The sequence below is a fragment of the Dermacentor albipictus genome, chromosome 9 (assembly GCF_038994185.2).
Source record: "Dermacentor albipictus isolate Rhodes 1998 colony chromosome 9, USDA_Dalb.pri_finalv2, whole genome shotgun sequence".
In the NCBI taxonomy this organism is placed as follows: domain Eukaryota; kingdom Metazoa; phylum Arthropoda; class Arachnida; order Ixodida; family Ixodidae; genus Dermacentor; species Dermacentor albipictus.
The window spans coordinates 62,815,435-62,839,182 of record NC_091829.1 but is presented as its reverse complement, the minus strand read 5'-3'; the positions used below and the strand labels follow the sequence as shown (position 1 = coordinate 62,839,182).

Below are 23,748 nucleotides of genomic sequence, written 5' to 3'. Positions count from 1 at the left end.
CTAGCACTTGGTTCCTTCGTACGAGCCCTGTCCAAAGCGTCTATGCAGAGTCGGATCAGTGGCCACTGGATTATCAGCGCACATATCTCGGAGTCACCTATGCAATAAGAACGATGTCATTAAAATAACATCCATGCAAAGCACTCATATATGATCAGTCCTCAAACAAGCTGTACTTCAACAAGCCCGCCACGCCCCGCACCGCCACGCCCCGCCGTTCCCCTAAGCAGTAATGTATGTTGCTGAAAAACTTGCAATAGTCCTTTACAGAGCTTAACAAAAAGCGTTGTCCAAGAATCCTTATTCAGCAACATTTCTTGTCCCTTGAAGAGAAGTACAGATCTATTGCATTTTTCACTGATGCTTAAAACTGTGCAAATTCGGTATCATGTGCCACCCATGGCCCAAACTTCTCAAACTTTAGAACTTTGCGCAACCATAGCACCATCTCTACAGTGCAAGCATACGGCATTCTGATCATTGTTGAGTATATAGTGCACCACAAGATACAAAAGTCTATAATATACACACATTCTTTAAGCGTTGTCACCACCACCCTGTCCTGTGGCAAAGCAAGCCGAAACCCCTTATTAAACAAGCTCCTTCAACTAATTCAAGTTGAATGCCAGAGTGGCTTGGTGCCAGGCCACTGTGATCGCAGGCAATGAAATGTCGGACAAAAATGCTGGACAAACGTGTCATCAGGATACAATTGATGTAAGCTGTATACCTGGTGCAGGCATGAAACCTGCGGTACGAAAGGCCCTCCGTAATCATTGGCAAGCTGATTGGGACAGGGTAGTCGAAAATGGGCTGCACCTTTTAAAACCGCAGTTAACCAAATGCTTCCCGCTGAAGCTTGATCGACTCACCCAAGTCTGGCTGGCACGACACAGAAAAGGACACATTTATGGCACATACAAATACCTCTAGACTGCAACTGACCCAACGACGTGCACACGCTGCGGTGAGAACTTAGCCGTCTTACATGTCCTGAGTCAATGTACTCAACTTCACCGAGAGCCATTGGCTCATTTTATGGAACTTTACTCACACAATATACCCCCCCCCCCCCCCCCATCCCGGCATGGTCTGATCAGAGGATGCACTTTTTAACTTCAAAAGAACGCTTATAAATATCTTGCACAAGTTAACTTTCTAGACGTCATCTCGTGTCATCCTAAACATGAGATTGTGCCTCACAGGTGCGATATGGTCTGACGCACAAAAGTAAGCCTGAGCTCTCGCTCCTCTTGCGTACGCAAGAATTGTAAAGCTAGGGACACGGACAATCCCCAATAATTGATCATCTGTGCCTATAACCAATGAATGTAAGGCCTTATGCTCATCTTAGTAAATATTTTAAAATTGATGCGCAGGTATATGTATACATAGTTTATGTGAAAGCGTCTATACAGCTTTTATTTTAGGTCCTGTTCCTAAACTCACAATTTTAGTAAACCAAGCCACATGTCCTGCCGCGTTTTGGCCTTAGATGCCCTAGCGCCAATAAACTTCAACCATGATCATCTTTATCAACTTTGTAAATTCTGAGCTTCTATTGTTTTTAAGCTTAGCTAGTTGATAATTTTTCCCACTTGCAAGCCTGAATAAAAGTTATGATGGATAATTTGCCGCAGTTAAAGTGGCTCTATCGAACGAAATTTCGTTATTTGAAAGTTGTCATTATAAACTAAACAATCTGGTCTGGATGCCGGCCAAACTTTAATGATTAGAAACGACGTACAAGGTAGCACCACACGACTCGAACCAAGCTATAACATTGCTTGAGCCATGTGAACAACCGTAACAAGAATAAATACTTCTATACAAGTAAAAAGCATATTACCGCAAGAATGACGGCCAATGTTTATGTACTGCTTGGGGCAGACATTTCAAGGGAGCAGCAGGAAGTACAAAAGACACACTGTATGCGCCGTCTCTGTTCGACTGCCCGTTGCATTTTTCTTCACTATACGGTTGAAACGCTGTAGCACCAGCATTGCCTTAACTCAACGCTTGCAGCGTTCATTACCCTATTGAGAAAAAAAGAAAATACTTCTTCGGTAGCACATGTCATCCATAATACATGAAATCACTGAAGTATTTGATGTTTCTGTGCTTGCTACGTATGGGGGGAAATGATTATGTGTGTGTCGTTCTCATGATGCCTACGGCACGAATGGCGTGCAGTTCGAATGCGACTCAAATATCAAATGACTTCGTACAAACCCTGAAGGAAAACTTGAACCCGGCACTTTTTCTTCGTATTCAATGTGTAGGAGTTTAGTTAAGGCGAATGACGTACAACGGGGAGTCATTCCACCTACACATGTCAGAAATGACGCGAGTAGTTTGCCTCTGCGCCATTTCCGTTTCTTAAATCGAGAGCCTCAATAGACTACTTTCAATGGCTTCTACCCGCAAAAAAAGCGCCTCTAGTGAGAGCGAAATATCAGGAATGGCTCACACCCCATAAGCAAGCAAGCAAGTAATGACTGAATATGAATCAAGGAAAGAAACGAACGAACGAGCGACGGAAAAAAAGAGAGCCAATGAAAACAAGAACGAAATCACCTTTAGGGATGCATTATGTTCTCGCATGTGACGTTGAGGAGGTCAACCTACAGTGCCAAAAGTTTACTTCGTACGGCAGCTCACTATGTCTGACCCATCAGATCGTACAATTTTAGGCATTACCAAGCATGCAGGAGGCTTTCCTCTTCAAGTGTTAGAAGAGTGTTACATGCTGCTGAACCTTTCTACTCTTCCTAGCGACAATCTTTCCTGAAAAATTCACCGACCATTAGGATAGCCCATAAAGTGAAATTTTAGAGCAGCTGTGTACGTGTTTTTATTACGGGATATATTCAGGCAAATATATTGAAATACAAATAGCCGAGGTCAAGCGCGATGGCTTTTGTAAATGACTGATCGAAGGATCTAGTGTAATAGCTGGTGCTGTGTGGCTTCCATAAAATACGCGCATAAACTGAGATTGGCAAACAATTGCAGACCAATACAATCGAAGCATGCAATTCATCATGCGAAAGCGAGAGCCCACACGAGCTCATCATAGCACGAAATGAGCGCACTGGCTGAGATCCGATGCTAGTACGAAACGAGCGGTAGCGCGAGTCTGCATGAAACCAATCTTTCGCGCTCATGTCACTGAAGGGGCAGCTATCATTGGTCTCGGCCTCTCGTCCATTCAAGGCTCGCATCTTTTGCCACTCCGCATTCGCTCTTTCATCTTTCGCTCTTGTCCTTCGCTCTGTAGCGCCACCGACGCTCGCCGCAAGAATTGGTCATTAAGAGCTGCGCAATAAAACGGAGACCTATTTTATCCGACGCAAAACAGTCTTTCTCAATGCCGAGTGTCTCACTACCGAAAGCACGCTTCTGGACTTTTGCCTGAATACTCCTTCTGAGCGTGTTGAAGACGGAGTTGTATTTTCAATACTCAGACTACCTAGTTTTTTAACTTGCCGTCACTGAGAGATACTTCTAATCTCCTGCACCTGTTTCGTGTAGGAAATACGATGTATTAGATGATGCAAGGCTTCTGTGCTACTTGCCACTTGAACGAGGAAAATTCATTTCCAGGTTAGCATCACAGGGCACCGAAAGAACCACCGTTCAAATTCTGCCAACCTGGAGCCCAAATCGAGCGCTAAAAATCAATGCAGCATCTTAGCGCTAAGAGCGAGTCGCCTTACCATTCACGCGCGATTTTCTTTTTGCAAAACACTCCATTGGTCAAAATGTGTTTTGTCGTCCCACAACAAGAGTGAGCCATTTTGAGCTAATTTGCCAGTATCTTTGCAGGAGTCCTACTGGAACCGGAGGAATGGAAGAGCAAGGCTTCTGCGGTGTCAGAGCAAGTGTTCAATCATCTGCAAAGAAGTCGAAACACAAATGTGAAACATGTGGCAAATTTTTTAGAAGGGCTGCCTATCTATATACACATTACCGCACGCATACCGGCGAAAGACCATACAAATGTGAAATATGTGCGAAATCATTCGCGGATAGTTCCACTTTCCGTAGGCATCAACGGATTCACACAGGCGTTAAACCGGATATCTGTCAAATATGCACTAAATCGTTCAAAAGCAAAACGGAACTTAACAGTCATCTCAAATCACACAGTAACGACAGACCTTTCGTTTGCGACATATGTAATCGCTCCTTTAAGCACAAATATACTCTCCAAAGACACCGCGAAGCATTTCACGGGGACGGAACACCGTAGGAGTGCAACCAGTGTGGATATCGGTCCACAAAGAGGGAAAGCATCGACGCACATCTCTGCCAGAATACTGGGCGCTAAATGTGTGGAGATTCGTCTAGACATGCATTGTAACGAATTGCACATCCCGTGACGCATACGGTGGGCAGTCTTAACAGTGTGACTAGTGCGCAAGTGCAGTAAATTGCCCATGGGTATTGTATATGAACGTGACCATGCACCCGTGCAGAAAAAAATAAGCGCTGACATTCTCCCGCCGGAGTGATAAACTAACCAGACGCATCGTGTGGAGAGGCGGGCTTCTTTTGACGCTTAAGACTGCTGAGTGAAATGCAAGACGTAAATGATGACGCTTGATTTTCCGAAATTACGAAAGAAAACGTCGTCTCCAGCAGAATCTGGGATGTTTGAATATCGAAGTATATTGCAGGTCCTGGCTATAGCGTGTTGTTTGCACAACTATGTTGTTCGCCAAAGTAGCTTTAGCGAACTCATTCCTAGACAAACCCTAATGAGCAGCAAGTTCGTGTTTTGTGTCACTAGAAGGTTGAAACGTTCGCACAGAATCCTTGAGACGTAATTTAGTTCTGTGCAAATGGTCTGACAGTGTACTAGTAAACAAGCTTTACCTTATCATCGTTTTAATTATTCTGCAGTGTAAATAGAAGAGAACACCTCGTATTAGGAAACATTTTCAAAAAAGGCAGTTTCCTTGTCAACTGAAAAAAAATGTGTACCGAAAATTGACGTCCCTAGGCCTTGCTGCCTCCCAAAGACCGCTTTTATGACAATATATAGACATTAACATGCGGACATTTATGTCCCTTACAAATTGCTCAATGCACGTTATGCTTTGCTTCACTCTTTGGCTCTTGTATTCACAGCGAAGGTTTTTCTTCTTTATCATGCCGATGAGAAAACTGAAACTGAATTCGGCTGAAATCATATGTAGCTTCACAATATTTGTTCTACCAAAATGAATATTTTAGCTGTTGTTATATTAACGTGGAACTTCTGTCACTTTTAATATGCAGTTTCTCATTCATTCTGAAGGCGTCTCTTCTCCCTTGCACTCCACTCTATTACAGCTGTAGAATTTTTAGCCTCATGTGACGAACGTGTCCCTGTGAGCAAGATAGCTTTTAGTTATACTATTGACACGCGTAGTTCGTCTGTCTTCTTGCTTTGGGTGCGTTTCGCCGGATGCCCTTCTCATTGCATGATGCGCCTGGATGCATCAGAAGGTGCTCCAAAGTTCGATCTTATTTTTGGTATTGTTCAATTTTTATCACCAAATTTCACGCGCAACGCGAATACATTTGTGCATTCTGGAAGGCACGCGAGCACCAGCGATGCCGCTGGAATCTTCTACGAATATTGCGTGAACAGCCGACGCTTGTTAATCGTAAATCTCTTGTTCGACGATCGATTCATGTGCCCGGCACTATTTTCTACCCGAATGTAACTTGTTTTGTGGGTTCCGGTTCGCCCAATAAAGAATGGTTCGTGAGTGATGGTTCTTGTTACTGTGTTATTTGTCGTATCTACAACGCGACATCTCGTAGAGGACCTTCGTGGTGACTAATCAAACCCTACCAGTCATGAAAAATATTGGAGGACGCTTAAGCTTCACCTTCGACAGTGGAACGCGATAGCGATATCGCAGCCCGTTAACGCTGCCCATTATTAAACGCAAGGGTATGTGGGCATCCTCGCACCTGTCCCCGCACGGCCCAAATGCGCTCAAACAAGACGAATGGGAGAAGCCGGCGAGTGGTGCGCAGCGTACATTGCCAGGAGGGGGTCTCCTGAGTTTGCCGCAAGATGGCTTTGCGTGTTCGCCAAGCGCAGAAGAATTGTAGCGGTAACGTACTTCGCTAGTCGTTTAACTCCGACTTCTGTAATTTACATGCTCATAATAACCGATATGAACCGCCGTATGACTTTCTACGGAACGTTTATAAGGCAACGCAGCATTCACTAGAGGCGTTTTTGTCCCGCTTTGAGCCATCGAACTCGTCGCTGAGTATTAGCGTCTCCTTCTCACATTATGGAGACCCTGGTTCGATTCCCACCCAACCAATTTCGGAAGTTGTTATTTATGAATTGCCTTCCGGGATTTTTCGCTCATGGCCAACGCCGCCGACAGAGACACCAACGACACCAGCTTTTCTGCGACACGAGCTCCTTAACGCTGTCGCGTTAACATTGTCAACATCGCCATGGAGGATCGAGCTAGCCGTAGACTACGCCTGCCGCTTTAGTACGGACCTCTGCCCGAGAAGACCAGGACGATCATGACCGCGACAAATGCCACAGTGAGTGTGCCCGTGTCACACGCAGTGACGAGTGCTGCAAAGCCAAGGAAGCCACCGATAATTAGCGGATCACCATTTGGAGATCTGGAAAGCTGGCCGGAAACCTTTGGAAAACCACTATGTTTAACAATTGAATCTTTAATGAGCTGCAGTTTCACAGTGCATTTCTGCATACATTCACGAACGTCATGCCCAAGGAGCCAGCCGAAGTTGAATAGGGATGGCGAACGAAAACACCTTGATCCTCGGGGCAGAAATTCAAGCACTTCGACCCCAAATGTCCGAGAGGAAAGCGTTCTTCCGCGCTGCGGTTTGAAACAAATGGTTTACACAGGATGGATACGTGAACCAGCCAAAACCATTCCAATATTCCTAACGGAAGTCACGGGTATTGAAAAGACGTTGGAATAGCGCGCTCAGCAACATCGTCGCCTGGTGCTCCCGCCGAGGTGAAAAATTCAAACACAATAAGCTCCGACGAACTCCGAAACGCCCCTATAACAGTCTCACGTGAACTACTTAAGATGTTCTCTTCGATGCAGCTGAAGTAGCCTTAATTGTTGGCGTCATCTGGGGGGAGGTCCATAAAGGGGGGGGGGGTCCCAAAGGCCAACGTCACTTGCCCGGCCTCTGCATGGCAGTGTGATCTGTGGCACTGGTTAAATCATCTTCGCCCATTCTATAATAGAGCTGGGCGACTCCGGGACCGTCGGGCTACATCACCTCCCATCTCCAGGTGAATCCAGAGACGCGCGCGAAGAGCGTGCAAGCGCGGGCACTCAGCGGGCACTAAGCGGGCACACAACTTTCGAGCCGTTGGTGCCGAATAGCCGGCATCGTTCACTTGATCGCCCCCCCAAAAAAAGAATTGGTGAAGAGAAAAGGTAGGGGACACAAACTTGAATTCTACTGTGACGCGTCGAACTCTTTCCTTTTTTTTCAGTACTACTATGACGTTGCGGATAATGTATTCCAATGCGTGAGGGCTAATTAACCCTTTGATGATCATACTAAAAAATTATTTGAATACAAGCTTAAGGTATATATGAGTCCAGGAGAGGCATTTAAACTCTGAACAATCAAACTTCCGGTGATAGGCATCTGAAGATACCGCGACTATGGCTTTGCCTCATTGGCTGTTACGGCAATAATTGTGCAGACAAGTCTGTCACTTATATTCCACAACTTAAAAACCCCTCGAATCAGTGTCACTACAAGTAATGCTTAATGATAGATTGGTTATAATTCCTCATATTTACCTTCAAGACAAATGCGTATTATTGGCAATAATTTTTATGGCCGGTGAGTGAATGCTGGTGGTGAATGCTCAACTATTTGTAGCGAGACTCTCGCTGCGATGCCAAAGGTAAGCTCACGGAACAAGTTCTCGTAACCTACAGTGAGTGATTAATAAAGAGGAGGGCATCTATTTAATGTATCACTTCATTAGTATTGTTCTGCTGATAAGGCACTTGGCCCGTCTGGGCTTCTTCCCTACTTGGAAAGGAATTTTATATCTTTTTAGGCCATAAACACATCAGACTAGCGTCAAATTTAATGCTGCAACACGCCTGTCTTCGGCATATTCCTATGTTGAAGCTAGCTTCGGATAACTGGTCGTACTTAAAAAAAATCATGTCTGATTCGTTATTAGACGAGCAAACAGCATAGACGATGCAATAGCATACTTTAGCACTTCTATTACTGATGCCATAAAACACATTCAAGAATGAGGAACGACGCAAGGACAACCTAGAGAACAAGCTGAGGCAGCTTCTCTCTAGCATAAGGTCCTGCACAGAATAGATGCAAACCTGGTATGGGCTAACAAGTTCCCAATGGCAGGAAACTCATCCGTAGACCCTGATGAATGACTGAGGCAGGAGCCTAGAAGATCATGCATATAATCTTGGTAAACAGTTCGAACATGAGTGTAACTCTACGCCTTAAATTCCACAATTTTAAACTTTTACTTAAGATCTATTACAGCTTCTCTAATCTTCGAAGAACACTTCTCTTGCCTCCAGTACACTAATTATGCAGCGTTTTCAACTGGCCTACTTGTGCAATAATCAACTAAGGCTTTTAAGCAATCATTTGTGCACCCTGGAATTGAATCATGGTGATAGAGAGAGAGAAATCTTTATTCGAAATCCTGATTTGGTCAATGGAGACAGGTGGCCGGGGTGCTAGCCCCACCGGTGCCTCGCTTCCTCAGCTGGTGGCCTGGCCTTGAGTCTTGGCGGCATCGTCGGTCGGCCTGACTAGCCAGATGTAACCCTTCGGGCATTCGCCGAGCAGCATGTCAGAGCTTCATTAATTATTTCATCATTTCATGTATCACCTCACTTCACTAGTGCTGAGTGTGAGACATAATTTACGACTATGGCGTCATCCCTCCCAAGGATATCAACCTGGCTTCGGTGTCCACGGTTTGGCGCATGTTCTTGATTCGTAGCGTGTTGCACGGATAAACACAGAAACATGGCAAACACGTCTCACATGTCCAGGAGCACTAATATAGGTCGAAGCACAGGCCAAGTAGGCATTCACGAAGCCTAAACCACAGCGAAAGACAGTTCAGGGTGAGCCCATGCAATTGTGGTCTTTTTGTTTTTCAACTGAAGATATTTAGGTGAACCAGTCCGGAATTTGTGGTTAATTATGGCTCCTGCAATGTGACCCAATAGGGACGTGCTTCAAGTTACCTCGCACGCATACGTTGTGCAGTTTCCATTACGCCACAAGCGCAAGGATGAACCGAGAAAAACAGAAGTCAACTTTACACTGTCATTGCAGTCTTACATTTCATCCTGCACACACCTGTCCTTACACAATGCCAACATGTGCACTGGATGGGCGTAATTTCTTTTTCCTTAGCCTGTTTTTAACCATAAGCTGGCACATCACTGTAGACTGCTTCCGATGAAGATTTGCTAACCCGTCGCCGTTGCTCAGTGGCTATGGTGTTGGGCTGCTGAGCACGAGGTCGCGGGATCGAATCCCGGCCACGGCGGCCGCATTTCGATGGGGGCGAAATGCGAAAACACCCATGTACTTAGATTTAGGTGCACGTTAAAGAACCCCAGGTGGTCAAAATTTCCGGAGTCCTCCACTACGGCGTGCCTCATAATCAGAAAGTGGTTTTGGCACGCAAAACCCCAAATATTATTATTATTAACATTTGCTACCACCGAAAAAACAAATGTTTAGCGAAGATAACTTTTATGGGCATCACCGGGTGCGCACGTGCGCGGCGCAAGATACTTTCAAGCTTTAAGTTACAGCTGTGCGGATGAATTGCTTCGATTTTCAACACCGTAAATGCATCGGCAAAACATGAATCTAAATAAAGCGCCCCTATTTGAGGCGCACAAAGTTGAAAAAAAGGGAAACTTAGCTTGCTTTTACATACTTCAGAAAACGCATGCTTTGTCTGAAAGGTAAGCTTTTCCTGGGAAGGCCCATCATTTGACAAGCAGATGCAAGGCGTCATTGAGCCAGTAACAACGAAGTTTTCTGGAAGGATAACGTTTACTGCAGGTGCATTTCGTTGTTTTAGCTTTTTTTACGATCAGTCAACGTGAATCAACGACCCGAGCAAGCTCGTCGTCTGAGGGAACTCCGAAGGCTGTAACACCGAAGAAGGCATTTACTGATGCAATTGTTTGGTTCTTACCGCAAAACAACCTCATAGAACAACGCGCGTAGATTCACTTCATGAGGGCGACGTAGAGAATTCCCGCGTGTAGTCAACTTCAATGTCCTATCAACTCTGCTTGCCGCAAGAAATTCCTTCTCTTGTACGCGATAGGCACGCACGTATTTTGAAATTTTCCTTCCCACGGCAGCTGAGGATGTCGAGCATTAAACTTGTACCGCAAGATATCGTTGAGAAATGTGGTCCTGTCTGCACGGTTCAAACATCAAGATTTTGCAATTCCGTTCAGGAATGTTCCTCTGGTCATATGGAGGGATTAGGATTGTCTAGTAAAATAATGAGGTGGCGAAAACACATGAGAAACATCCATTCCTTGCGCAGGACCTTTGCAATTCACGCAGCAGTGCCTCGTGGATAACGACGCAAATTGACGACAGGGCCTGTCATACTAGAAGAAGGAAATTCTGGCACACACACCCCATATTACTTTTTGGAGCGAAAACGGTGACCGCTGCAACGTGGTGCCAGCTGGTCACATGTGCAGCAGGAACTACACGTTGGTTGTTGTAGATGAAATATGTTATTATATTCGAGTAACGTCGCTTGTCGGTTCGGAGCACCTATCGTTTACGTTCGGTAAATAATTTTCCTTCCAGGGCAGCAAGAAGGGTCTGAGGTATTTGAGCCGTATGAGTGGAAGCGGCCTCGGGGCGCTTACGCATATGTTCCTCGAACATGGTTGGGTGGAAAAGACTTTTGGGATGAGGCATTGTCGCAAAAAACTGTCCTGTAGCATTACGTGGAGGCTCTATGTAACCCCCAAAACACACTGAAGCGAGCAGGAGTGATACTGTGCTAATAGAGAGCACTGGCATCACTTATACGTGCCTTGGATGTCTAACGTCAATCGTCGCTCGAATAGCTACACAGCCAGGGATAAAGCCAATGTTGACTTCACATTAGTTGTCTTCACATTTACAGGTGTAATTTGGCCTAATTATATAGAGAAAAAGACTTTCTGATTCGCCATCGTGTAAACGTTGGGTCACCTATTGTTCATTCTGTCTGTTCACTAATTTGGTCACGACTGCCAATATCTCCCGAGAAGAATTAGGACTACTCCTGAAAGAATCAAAACATAATAAACACATGTTCGTGTCTACGGTTTTTGGCTGGGCGTGGGCTTTGCTTAAGTTTGTTTTGATGATTTGGTGTCAATTCAGCACAGGGCGCCGGGGCGCCTTGTTTAGTGTTCAAATATTAATAGTTTAGCGTCAACATAGTGGTGCACTCTATCGTCTTTTTTTTTCCAGATGGGTTTTACGATTACATTCGAGTTGCCCAAGTGCCCGCTGTTTTACTGGCTCTCTCATCCTTAGCACAGACTGCGCATGCGCGATCATTCAGCAAAGTTCTGTCTCAGAAAGACGCTAGTGCTCCGGAGCGTCGTCACCAGCTATGACTGAACAAAGAAGCGGTGGTCAAACGCCTCCCGCGTTTGCCTTCATCGAAGAAGCAACCCCGGGTACAAGCCGTGAAGGCGGCGAGGGAGCCTCAGGCACTTGCAACGATATCCCTGCGTGAGTATTCCCGCTTGTGAAAGTTTCGTTGGATATTGTCAGCCGCAGGAACAACCGGGAATACAGACTTTAACAGTTATACATTTGTTTGCACATCGAATTGGGCGTTTTCGAGGACGACTTCGATTCACTGTGGCTGCGGCTGTTTATGACCATGATAAAGAGAAGTGCCTCCTGTTTTTCGATGAAAGTATCTATTCATATGAATATATAGACGCAGGAAAGGGACGACGACCTTTTAGGAAGGCTTACTACTGAACATTTGGCTGGTGGACCAGCTTTCGTCAGAGTACTTTACGTCAGAGTACCTTACTGTACTCTGAGGAAGGCTGGTCCGCCAGCCGAAAACGTTTATTAAATAAGTCTTCCTAAAAGTTCGTCGTCTATTTCCTGCGTATGTTATGTCGGGTCCTGCGTGCTGAACTTTGAAGAAACCCCCATATATTTTGTTACGCCCACTTGAGGCTTGTTCTGTTTCAGTTACATTAGGGGACCAGACATTTAGAAGTGACTTTACTGTGCTTGCACGTACAACGCATGACATTATTTTAGGAATTAATATCTTGCGTGAGTGGGGGGGAAACTTTGGATTGTGGAAGGGGGCGATTTCTCTTCGCCGCGACGTGCAAACTTCTATGACAGATAACACCAGTGATGCCGCCGACGTTCTCGACGTGTCGCAAGATGTGTGTTTGACCCCGCAGGCGGGAATGTTTGAACCTGTCCATATTTCTGGCTCTCGGACAGGTTGTTTTTGTGGTTTAGCCGAGCCAAACAATAAGCTCAAGAAAAATGTGATAGTCCCTCGCGCCCTCGTTGTCACCACTGATGGTTGTATTCGTTTGTGGACAGTGAATGTTTCAACCCAATCGATAAGATTGCCGCTAGGACTTAAACTGGGAAGTATTGACGAGCAAGCCATTGTCAGCGTCGGAACATTCGACGCTGACAATGGTGAGGAAGACAATGCTGTCTTCTAGTGAGCAGTGTCTGCTTGAAGGAGTGCTCGCTCGCTACGCCACATTGTTTGATTTTGCTCAAGGCCATCGAGCGTCCCATACACCTCCAGCGTCTCGTATGCAACACCACTTTCATACAGGGCAAGCGACGCCAATTCGTCACAAGCCCTACCGCGTTTCACCTTCAGGGAGAAAAATCGTCGCCGAGCAGGTCAAAGAAATGTTACAGAAAGGAGTGATCCAGGAATTCTTTAGACCTTGGGCTGCTCCTGGGACCCTAGTAAAAAAAAAAAACTTGTTGAGATTCTGTGTGGACTATCACCGCCTAAACACCGTAACAAAGAATGTGTGCCCCCTGCCACGAATAGACGACGCCTTTGACTGCCTCCAGTCCGCGTCGTATTTCTCTTGTTGATTTACGGTCAGGATATTGGTAAATTCCCATGCACCCCTCAGACAAGAAGACCGCCTTCGTCACAACTGACGGCCCCTTTGAGTTCAACGTTGTTCCCTTTGGCCTATGCAACGCTCCAGCGACATTCGAGCGATTTATGGATAACGTACTACACGGACTCAAAGGGAAATTTGCATGTGCTATTTTGGCGACGTCATTACCTACGGCCGGACATTTCACGAGCACAATCAGCGCCTGTCGGTGTTCTTGACTGTATCCAGCAAGCTGGCCTTGTTTTAAACTCGAAGAAATGTCATCTCGGTGAGCGTGAAGCCCTCGTATTAGGCTTTCTGGTCGACAAAGACGGCATACCACCAGACCACGAAAAGATAGCAGTGGTTCGCGACTTCGAACAGCCACACATGGCGGCAGATCTGCGAAGCTTTTGGGCTTTTGCTCATATTTCCGGCGCTTGATCAAGAATTTCGCACAGCTACCCTCTCCGCTCACGTCACTCCTTCTCACTCACTCCTTCACAAATACTTGCAATGAGGACTGCTAAGTGCGAGTCGGCGTTTCAACAGCTGGAATTTTTGTTGACTTCTGGACCGGTTCTATAGCATTTTGATCCGGAGGCGTCAACTGAGCTGCATACTGACGCCAGCGGTGTGGGTGTTGGCACTGTGCTTTTTCAACTCTGCGGTGACCTTGAGGATTTGATTGTCTACGCTAGTCGAGCACATACAATAGCGGAGACAAACTATACCGTTACTAAACTCGAGTGTCTAGCAGTCGTCTTCGCCATTCAGTAGTTCCGCCCGTATCTACGTGGCCGCGCATTCATGATAGTGACTGACCATCATTCACTCATTCACCCGGCTGCGTGACCCGTCAGGCTGGTTGGCCCGCTGGGCTTTGCACCTTCAAGAGTAAAGCTTTTTCGTTAACAAAGAGAGCGGATGCTGTCACACGGACGCTGACGGCCTATCCCGTCTCCCTTTGCCACACGCTAAAGCTGAGCATAATAACTTCGATGACTACCTAGTTTCCATCTCCGACTTTCCAGACCTGGGTACCTTCGAGAGCGAGCAACTTTGCGACCTTACCTTGAAACCCCTACGGGCAGCCGCATGTCAGCCAGCAGGAACAACACTGTTTACTTTTCGTAATGGTTTGCTGTGCAAAAAAAACATAACTTGGCTGACTCGCAGAGGTCGCAAACCAGGCAACTACAGGGACGATCTCACCCATAGAGAGGAGATACAATTAAAAACGGCCGAAGGGAAACCCATACCCAAGGTCGATAGGATCGAGGTCTTGGGGCTCCTCATTGAAGCCAAGGGCAACAACGGAGAAACCCTCAGAAGACTGGAGGGAACTGTAGCGCAAATCATGAGGCTAATCAGAAGGATAACAAATAAACATAGCAGGATGAAAGAAAAACACGATAAGGTTAATACAGGCCTTCGAAGTATAATAGTATACGTGGCACCGTACGTAAAATGGCAGGCTAGAATCAACTAGACTAGAATGCCTCATTCGGAAAACGTACAAACTAGCCATAGGACTACCGATCAGCACCAGCACGGACAAGTTGCTGCAATTAGGCCTACACAACACAATAGACGAGCTCATTGAAGCGCAATGTAGGGCACAATATGAACGCCGCTCTAAGACTAGAGCAGGCAGACACATCCTAGAGAGATTAGACATAGGTTACTACTTTCAGGACGATGTCAAGATGGACATCCCGAGAGAGACGAAGGAAAGATTGGTAATACCTCCCATACCAAAGAACATGCACCCGGAACACAATGACAGGATATATATATATATATATATATATATATATATATATATATATAGTGTGTGTGTGTGTGTGTAATTTAGCCTGCGCTTGATCAACGCACACTTGTAGCAGTAGCCCACTGGCTTGGATGTTAAGCTGCTTAGCTCGACATCACGGGTAATATTCCAGGCGCAGTGGCATTTCACCAGACATTGTGAAACGTAAGAAAGCTCCGTAACTTGGATTTACGTGCGCATTACCGAAACCCAGGGGGCGAAATTAAATTCCGTGACCCATCCAAGAGTTCGTCATTGCAAAATCAGGCTTTTGAAACGTGAAACACAAGGATATAAATAAATGAAACAGTACGTCACACTTCCGTTGGCGGTCGAGTGAGCACACTCCAGGAGCCCAACGAGAGAGAGAGAGAAAACAAGGACAAGAAAGGCAGGGAGGTCATCCAGAACAGCATCCAGTTTGCTACCCTACACTGGGGGTGGGGGAAAGGGGAATAGAAAGCGGAAGAAAGGGAGAGAGTAAACACTGAGTACGTGTGGGAAGGACACCAAACACAAGGACACTATAAACGGTCTGTTAAGCCCGTGCACTTCAATTACTGCACTAGTGCACGAATCGCTTTTCGAGCCAGTGACGGGTGTGGCCACGGTCCGAGTATCTTTGACTCGGTGAAAGGTCTCGAGTCCAGCCTGCGTAAAGTTGCCCGCAGAGAGAGGCGTTGGACATCGTAGCGAGGGCAGGTACACAATAGGTGCTCGATGGTCTCCTCACACCCACAGGATTCGCACATCGGGCTCTCGGCCATTCCCATACGGTAGGAATATGCGTTCGTAAACGCCACTCCCAGCCACGAGCGACACAACAAGGTTGCTTCGCCGCGGGAAAGGCTACATGGTAGTTGTAGCCGTAGCGTGGGGTCCAGTTGATGTAATCTGCAATTGAAGCGACTTGAAATCCCGAGATCTTGAGACTTCTTGCGCGCAAGTTGGCGGAGTTCTCTGGCAGCGTCCGAACTCGCCAAAGGTGTTGGACGCGTCTTGGTATCCTCGTGGGCACACTGGGCAGCCTTGTCAGCTAGGTTGTTGCCGACGATGCCACAGTGAGCAGGGATCCACTGAAATATAATGTGGTGTCCTCTTTCCAGAGCATGATGGTGCAATTCCCTGATTTCAGATGTCATTTGCTCGTAAGTTCTGGGACGTAATGCGGACTTGATGCTGTGAAGGGCTGCCTTAGAGTCACAAAATACGACCCATTTCTCTGTTGGCTCTTCGGTGATGTACATCATAGCGGCATGGAGAGCTGCAAGTTCTGTCGATGTAGATGTAGTCGTGTGCGACAATTTGAATTTAGCTGTGACGTTCTTGGCTGCAACGACGAATGCGGCAGTTGAGCCCAACGAAACATCCCACAAATAGTACCATTTGCTAAACACGCAAGAGGTATGTGACTAAGTGAGAACACTACTGAACTTTTCGCTGTTGCTTGTTTTTCAGGAAATATAAAAGATGTGCCTAAAGAAAAACGCTATATGTCTTTAAAGTGAACGCCATGTTCATTTGTAGGAAAGGTTAAGGCAAATCAGAAAGCATTACCGGGACGCCGCGACGGCCATGTCATTTTGGCACGACTGCGAACGGCCGCGTTGGCAGAGCGTGCGAAAGTTAACGTGAAATGGCGAGAACAGTTGCCGACTGCAAATCTTAAGATGCGTGGTCGCACGCTGGCACAGCTGTTTCGGACGCGGCTGGGTGACTGATTCGGCCGACTGGCACGGCCCTTGTACGAGAGCTAATATAATGCAGCCAAACCTAACATAACCTTGCGTTACCCAAAGCATAATTTTAAGCTCTCAGCCACCATTTCCGCATGCTACTCATGGTGCGGCCATCCTGTCACAATAGGTATGACTAGCGCTTTCCAGTTGACTCGCATGACGTCGTAGAGCTATACGCACGTAGTCTAAAATGGTCACCTTAGAGGGGATGGCACTACATAATTATATCGTAATCTTGCAACTTAGCATCTTCCTTTCATGGTTCTAGCATCATTCGTTGTTTACCTATATTTCACGCTTCATGTCATGATTTAAGAAATTACGCAATTTAAGAGTGCGCCGTTCACCTATGCCATCCAGGAAGTTATGCTTTTCATAAAATGATACATTACAGGTTTTACCTTCATTAACAAAGAAGCAGTTCCCTTGTTCCAAATTCTGCTTGGCAAAAACAATGTCCAGGTATATTCTGCCGTAACTAGGAGCACCGGCCAAAGCCAATATGTATGTCTCATTTCAGGTATATTGACGAGTACATCAATGACGCGTTGAAGGCATTGAAGCGCCAGACCAATGCCACTGACGTCAATGGTACGTATGGCATGGCCTTTAACCATCGACACTATTCGCGAAGATGCTTAACATCTAACAGAGGAGGCATCGTTTCAATCGATCCTGATGGCGGTGCATTTATAGGTCATACGGACGCCTTACTAGCGTCCCCAAGTCAGTTGCTGATGTGCAGTCGTAGTGTGAAATTCATGCAGATGAGTTGAGTGCTAATAGTCAACACTACGCGTATTCTACGTGCCTCAAGTTTCGAATCAATTCATTTTCAACACGATGAATTCATTCGTAAAGGCAATGAACGCTTCTCGATATGTCTTGGATGTCGTGTTGGAATGGGGCCAGAGTAACGAACTTACCAATGCGTAGCAAGCCAACCGCATGTTTTATTCTTCACGTTAAATGCTTGCTTGAGGATCCTGTCGTTGAAGGGCCTCTTACCGGGCGCCATTGCAAATTTAAATTAAAGGCAGTAAATTGCCAATGCGCCGTGAAGGGAGTGTTTCGGTAATACAATTATTTAAGTGCATTCGTTATGGGAGAGGATAGATGACATCAACCTGTCGTGCTACTGTGCCGTTAGCAGGCTAGTGTTACTGCTTCCAGACAATCTCCCTCTCTGCCTCGAATGTTGTCCTCAAGCGGTGTTGCTTCTTTGCCTTCTCCGCAAAGGGCCTACGTCATGTTAACGTGACGAGCCCCTGCTCTATTATATATTCCGATAGGTTTTTTTTTTTCGTACGACACATCTATTTGTTGGTATTCCGTCGTTGGATGATCAACCTAATTCTCGTGCAGTAGTCGGTGTTGTTGTAAGCAGTTAGCATTACACATGTACATTTGTTAGTGGGATTTTGACCAGCTCTCTCAAACCGGCGCTCCTTCCAGATGAAACTAAAATTATGGCGTTTTACGTGGCAAGACCACTTTGTGATTATGAGGCACGCCGTAGTGGAGGACTCCGGAAATTTGGACCACCTGGGGTTCTTTAACGTGAACCTAAATCTAAGTACACAGGTGTTTTCGCATTTCGCCCCCATCGGAATGGGACCGCTGTCGCCGGGATTCGATCCCGCGACCTCTTGCTCAGCGACCTCTTCCGCGACCTCTTCCAGATGAAGGGCACGTGGCCAACTGTTTGCAACTGTTTCCTTCCAAGCAGCCGCTTATACGTTTCACACGTGGTAGACACCTTTTAATTTACGAGCCGTGCTTGTGTATTTACAACAGTCAAACCTTGTGAGAGGAACTTTAAGACAGCTCTCTGTCTACCTTACGAAAAACCAGCCACACCTTATTAGTATTCTGGAAAACACGCGGTCGTTATGTTTACCGGAGTGTGGCGAGATTGCAGCGGTTACATTATCCAACGATACTGCCCTGTCAACTTGTATTTCTGCAAGTCATTCTCATCTTATCGTATGCCCGCAACACGACCCTCACATATGCGCATTGTGTGGCCTATTTTAATCATTGTGATAGGTCTCGAAGGCGTGCAGTGGATAAGAGCCATATTTGTTTGTAATTAGTTGCTAAACATGCATGGCTAACTGTAGATTCATTCCTAGGAACTTCCGCTACAGACGTAGGTAAATATATGCAGAGGATGCCCAGGCTCTTGAAGAATTGTTCACTATTGGTTGAAGCTGGCGTTTATCTTATCACGACATAGTTTTCCTGGCTATGGAGTTTTTTATACTTGTTCTGTCTCCTTTTCTTCGTCCACGACCCGATCAGGCTGTCTACTGCTAAGAATGAATAGGCGGTATGCAGAACCTGCAGCTGCACTTTTGCACGCAACCCGTTCACCTATATGAGGTAGTGGATATCGGGGTACAATAGTAATCAAAGTGCCAACACCGGAGTTCATGACACCATTCGGCAGCCATCCTTTCACTGCAGCACCCATGCTTTCGAAACCATGTTCTTTTTAATAGGAAGCTTCGGCTCGGGGAACATTTGAAATTTTCATGCTCAACATGTAAAATGCCGAAATGCTTTTAGTAACAGCTCTTAGACTGACATGAACGATGTTCGTTCCATTAGATTGTTCTAGTGACTGCAGCAAGGGAATTGCACATTTAGGGCCTGGATGGTATGGCAGAATTCCCGGAAAATGGCAAGTTCCGCGAAATTCGAAACACAACCTACGCAATTTAGTAACTCGCATCCTGAAACAAACATAGCAATCCTGTGAACCGCTAGATATAGAATAGGTAAAGCGGCCGAGTTTGATCTATGAATTTAGAATTTGCAGAAATTACAAAGGTTTCCGGGCATTTTCCAAAAGTCCTAGCTCATTGTGGGAAAGTTCAGACCACTGCGCATCATTTTTCTCAATTTACGGGTATTAGTCAATTGACATTCCAGAATTATCATATCGTTTTTATTGCTCAATTACACAGTTGCAAGCTTCATATTCTTTTTTTACAAATTTTAGCGCATTCAATACTTTTTATAGACACTCACCGTCTCAATAATAGGTTAGTTTATGGCAGTTACAAGATTTCATCATTTGTTTTTCACATTCGATGGCCTGCATCAAATCTGGTGCAAGCGTGACCGAGAAAAACAATATCCCTGCTCCCACGCACTTAGACAGAAGCCTCCGAGCTGAAGTTTCCTTTTGCGCGTTGCTAACTAAGCAGCTTTGCAATAACGAGAGGTGTCCATCTTGGTAGAAAGAAGTTTTGGCGTGTGCCAAAGCCTGCTTATTGAATTTAACATAAGTTTCTTTGCAACCTTAATGAAGCATCGAACACTACCTCTTGCTTGAAATTGGAAAAAGTAGGTTGGACCTTTGTAGCGCACTGAAAGAATATGACCTGTCGTCTTTCGCATTGAAAATGATCGTGTTCTAATCTGCTGTATTGTTTGCAGCGTATTTATTTTTAGAAAAATTAACATTCCATTAATTTCAATGTGAATGTCTTTTACGTCAATGTGAATTTTTTTTGTGCACTGAGCTCCGAATTCCAGAATTCCGGAAAGAAAAAGTGCACTGCCCACGCCAACACAACAGCCAGCCTTCCCTATCCCTAAAGCCTAACTAAAATGTTTTGCATGCCACCGTTTATTTTTCATGCTCTTTGAATGACCTCTGCAAAGCGATGGGTAACCACCTCTGCTGTTTTCTCGGACGGTGCAGATGCCACTGACAGCGGAAGCACCAACTACGCACCTGTTGTGTCCACCGCTAGTGCCGTTCACGCCTGGCCCAGAACGAGCCAGGCTGGCATCGAGAAACTATCGTCTACTACGAAAGACACCGCGAGGTGAGCCACCATTTCAAAATATTTCTTGACATAAAGCAACCCAGCCAGTGGGCGAACTGCGACGGTGACCGGGACTCTCACTCCCGAATTTATGCCACATAGAAAATAGAAAAATAGATCACAACTGTAAAAGCAAAAAAAAAAACGTCTACTTCTAAGACGTGTGAAGAGGTTTCAAAGACGCGTGAAGAGGTTTCAAAGACGCGTGAAGACATTTCAAAGACGCGTGAACACGTGTCAAGGACGCAAGAAGACGGCTCATTTCTCCATACCATAGGGTATGCTGATGCGGTGCATAAAGGGACAGTGCCGCAGCAGCCTTGCCCACGAAGAATGTGCCTAATGTTGGGCAACAAGCCCCTTCGGCGGGTGCAGCCAGCGTTGCACCACCATCCAACAAAACCTCATCAAATTCTAGGTTTTTGGCATTTAAAGACACTGTCACTCCAGGCGAGGCGTTGCCAAACCACCGCTTTCAAGAAGGGCGCTGAACATGATTCCTAGTCGAACGGCACCACCGTTTCACTTCGAACCGTATAACCCACAGTAACCCTGAGTCATATAGAACCAAAAGGACTCTGTAAGCTAAGTTAGCAGTCTTATATTAGACAGGCAGCACAAATGTATTCTGCAATATGAACACACTTACATTGCAAAGGAATGTAAAGAGACTTCTACACAATTTAGATGATGTCAAACAACTTATTTAGAAACTTAGTGCATAAGTGCTGCGAACCGCTGTGTTTGCTCAGTGGCTATGGTGGTCGGCTGCTAAGCACGAGATCGCGGGATCAAGTTCTTAACACGGCGGCTGCATTTTGATAGGCGCGAAATGAGAAAACACCCGTGTGCTCAGATTTAGGTGCACGTTCAGGAGCCCCTGGTAGGCCAAATTATTCCCGAGTTCCCTACTACGGCGCGCCTCATAATCAAATCGTGTCTATGGCACGCAAGACCCCATAATTTATCAATCCTTAAAAGCTCTGTCTGCTCAGGAAATACACGTAATATCTGCGCACACACTTTCCTAGGCAATGTCATTTTTAAGAGAGGCCGCGACGATGGTCTCACTTCGTCGGGTTTTGTGGCTATATTAGCAAATAAATTCCCAGCCATCAATTACAACTCCGAACGACCTTTGAAACTGTTCCTGTCCGAAAACTGCTGCTCGACAGGATGCTCAAAGTCACTTCCATTTGCATGCCTCCTAACCATCAAATTCGCGAAACAGTTTCCGAGCCTTACAGATGAACTTCCCGAATCCCACATAGTATATTGAGACGAAAATGCACATAGCCCCCTTTGGCGTGATTCTCGCTGTAATTTTTTCTCCTGTGGCTGCCTCTTTATTGAGAACGAGCAGAAATTTTTCTGCTTGAGGTAAAGCATTCTCCACGAAAGACATCAACATAACATTATATACACTCATGCCCTACCTAGAGTGGAACGTCCTAAATACCTCGTGCGATGTCTGCTCCGGGAAATGGTCAGACTATGTACGCAATAATAAAACACATTCACGCTGATACACAAGTTGCTCTATCACCAGTTTTGAACACCATGTGGGCAACAATATAAATTTACATAGCACTGAATAAGGTTATTTATGTCTCCATCTTGAAACAGGGCTAGGATACATCTTCTATGGCAAGTTAGTGGCTTATGGCGTCATGAAACTGCTCGTTTAATCTATTACAAAAGAGGATTAATCGTGGGCTATTACTTTCTTGAACGAAACGTACTACTTGACGTTTATGAACGATGCTTTAAAGACAGCCGACCTACAACTGACCACCTCATGCGGATTATGTCTTACATCAGTAAAGCTTTTGCTTAAAGACGGTTCTTTCTGTCATTGTTTCTTGATGTCACAAACGCTTGACGCCCCACCTGGCCCTACGGAAGTTTGCGACAGATCTCGGAAACGGACATTTCGAGGCAACATGCTTAATGTAGTAGAAAGTTATTTATCAAACCTAACGTAGAATATTAGTGCTGGCAATATTCCGTACAGGTCTTTCATCGAGAATACTGGGTTACCAGGTTGTGGGCGACTTATTTGTATCATTGCTGTTGCGAAAATTGAATTTAGCACATTCATTTATTCCACAACGTATGCTTTAATCCATTTATGTTGATGACTTGCCGATTCTATTTAACTCGTGTGGCCTTGCATTCTACGAAAGACTAGTTGAAATTGACTTGACCAAAGCGTCAACTTCAGCACAGAATTCATTTAGGCCACATTTATTGAGAAGCCCCTCCTTCCTTCTTGCAAGAAATAGAGGCGTCGTTCCAGTCTCGCATATTGAGGTGCATGAGCAACACTTACCTGTGAATAGTGCACTAAATTTTAAGGCAGCATTTTAAGCACGAAGTACACCTTTATTCTGCGCCTGAGAAAAAGATATGGTAAATGATAGGCATTGAGGTTACCCCAGAATGAGCCCGTTTGGCTACCCTGAACTTGCGAAAGGGAAAAGGGGGAGGGGCAAGATTAAGGGAAAAGAAAATCTACTGTGGATACCGCCGACGCAGAGAGAGTTCTCTGCAGTGTATCACAGTTAGTCACTCAGTCCTTAAGTACCTTGAACAGAAATGCCAAAAAAAACAATGAACATTCCTAAAATTCTGTCGCATTCAACCTGGGGTATAGTGACAAGAACTTCCTCAAACTTTTACAAATGCCTAATTGGAACACGCCTAGATCATGGGGCCAATAATTATCAATTGGCTACTTATAGTGCCTCGATGATGCGGATCCTGTGCATCACCTAGGCTCTGAGTGAGACCAAAACATTGGAACCAGCTCGATTACCAAACAGAGCTTTGGTTTCTCGGTACTTGCTTGTAATAAAAGATAATTTCAACTTGTTGTCACAGCTGCAAGTATCTCATACCAATACTTTTTTTTAATTTGCAGCTGTCCTGACGACGGCTGGCGTTTCCAGCGGAACGCGCAGCACAGGCCGATAGCCGACCAGACGTACAGCCTCAACGGTACGTAGGCAATGGTCATTCGCCTTTGCAACAAATATAGGAGAGATGCCCTACGTCCACCGTGGCAGTGGTGCATTTATTGCGCATGAAGACGCGATTCACTACAGCCGCCAAGTCGGTTTCCGCAGGAGGAGCCTTATCACTCTCCTTAGTAATAA

General features: G+C 45.6%; 1 protein-coding gene across 1 annotated transcript in view; it reads left to right on the top strand.

Annotated features, from left to right (window-relative positions):
- The window catches only part of LOC139050019 (uncharacterized), a 63,678-nt gene that overhangs the window by 5,282 nt on the left and 34,648 nt on the right, over positions 1–23,748 (top strand). Inside the window, exons 2-5 of the mRNA XM_070526110.1 lie at positions 11,545–11,811; positions 17,269–17,339; positions 20,464–20,590; positions 23,514–23,590. Of these exons, the coding sequence (XP_070382211.1) occupies positions 11,690–11,811; positions 17,269–17,339; positions 20,464–20,590; positions 23,514–23,590 (397 nt within the window). The 5' untranslated portion in view covers positions 11,545–11,689. The remainder of the gene's footprint in view (positions 1–11,544; positions 11,812–17,268; positions 17,340–20,463; positions 20,591–23,513; positions 23,591–23,748) is intronic.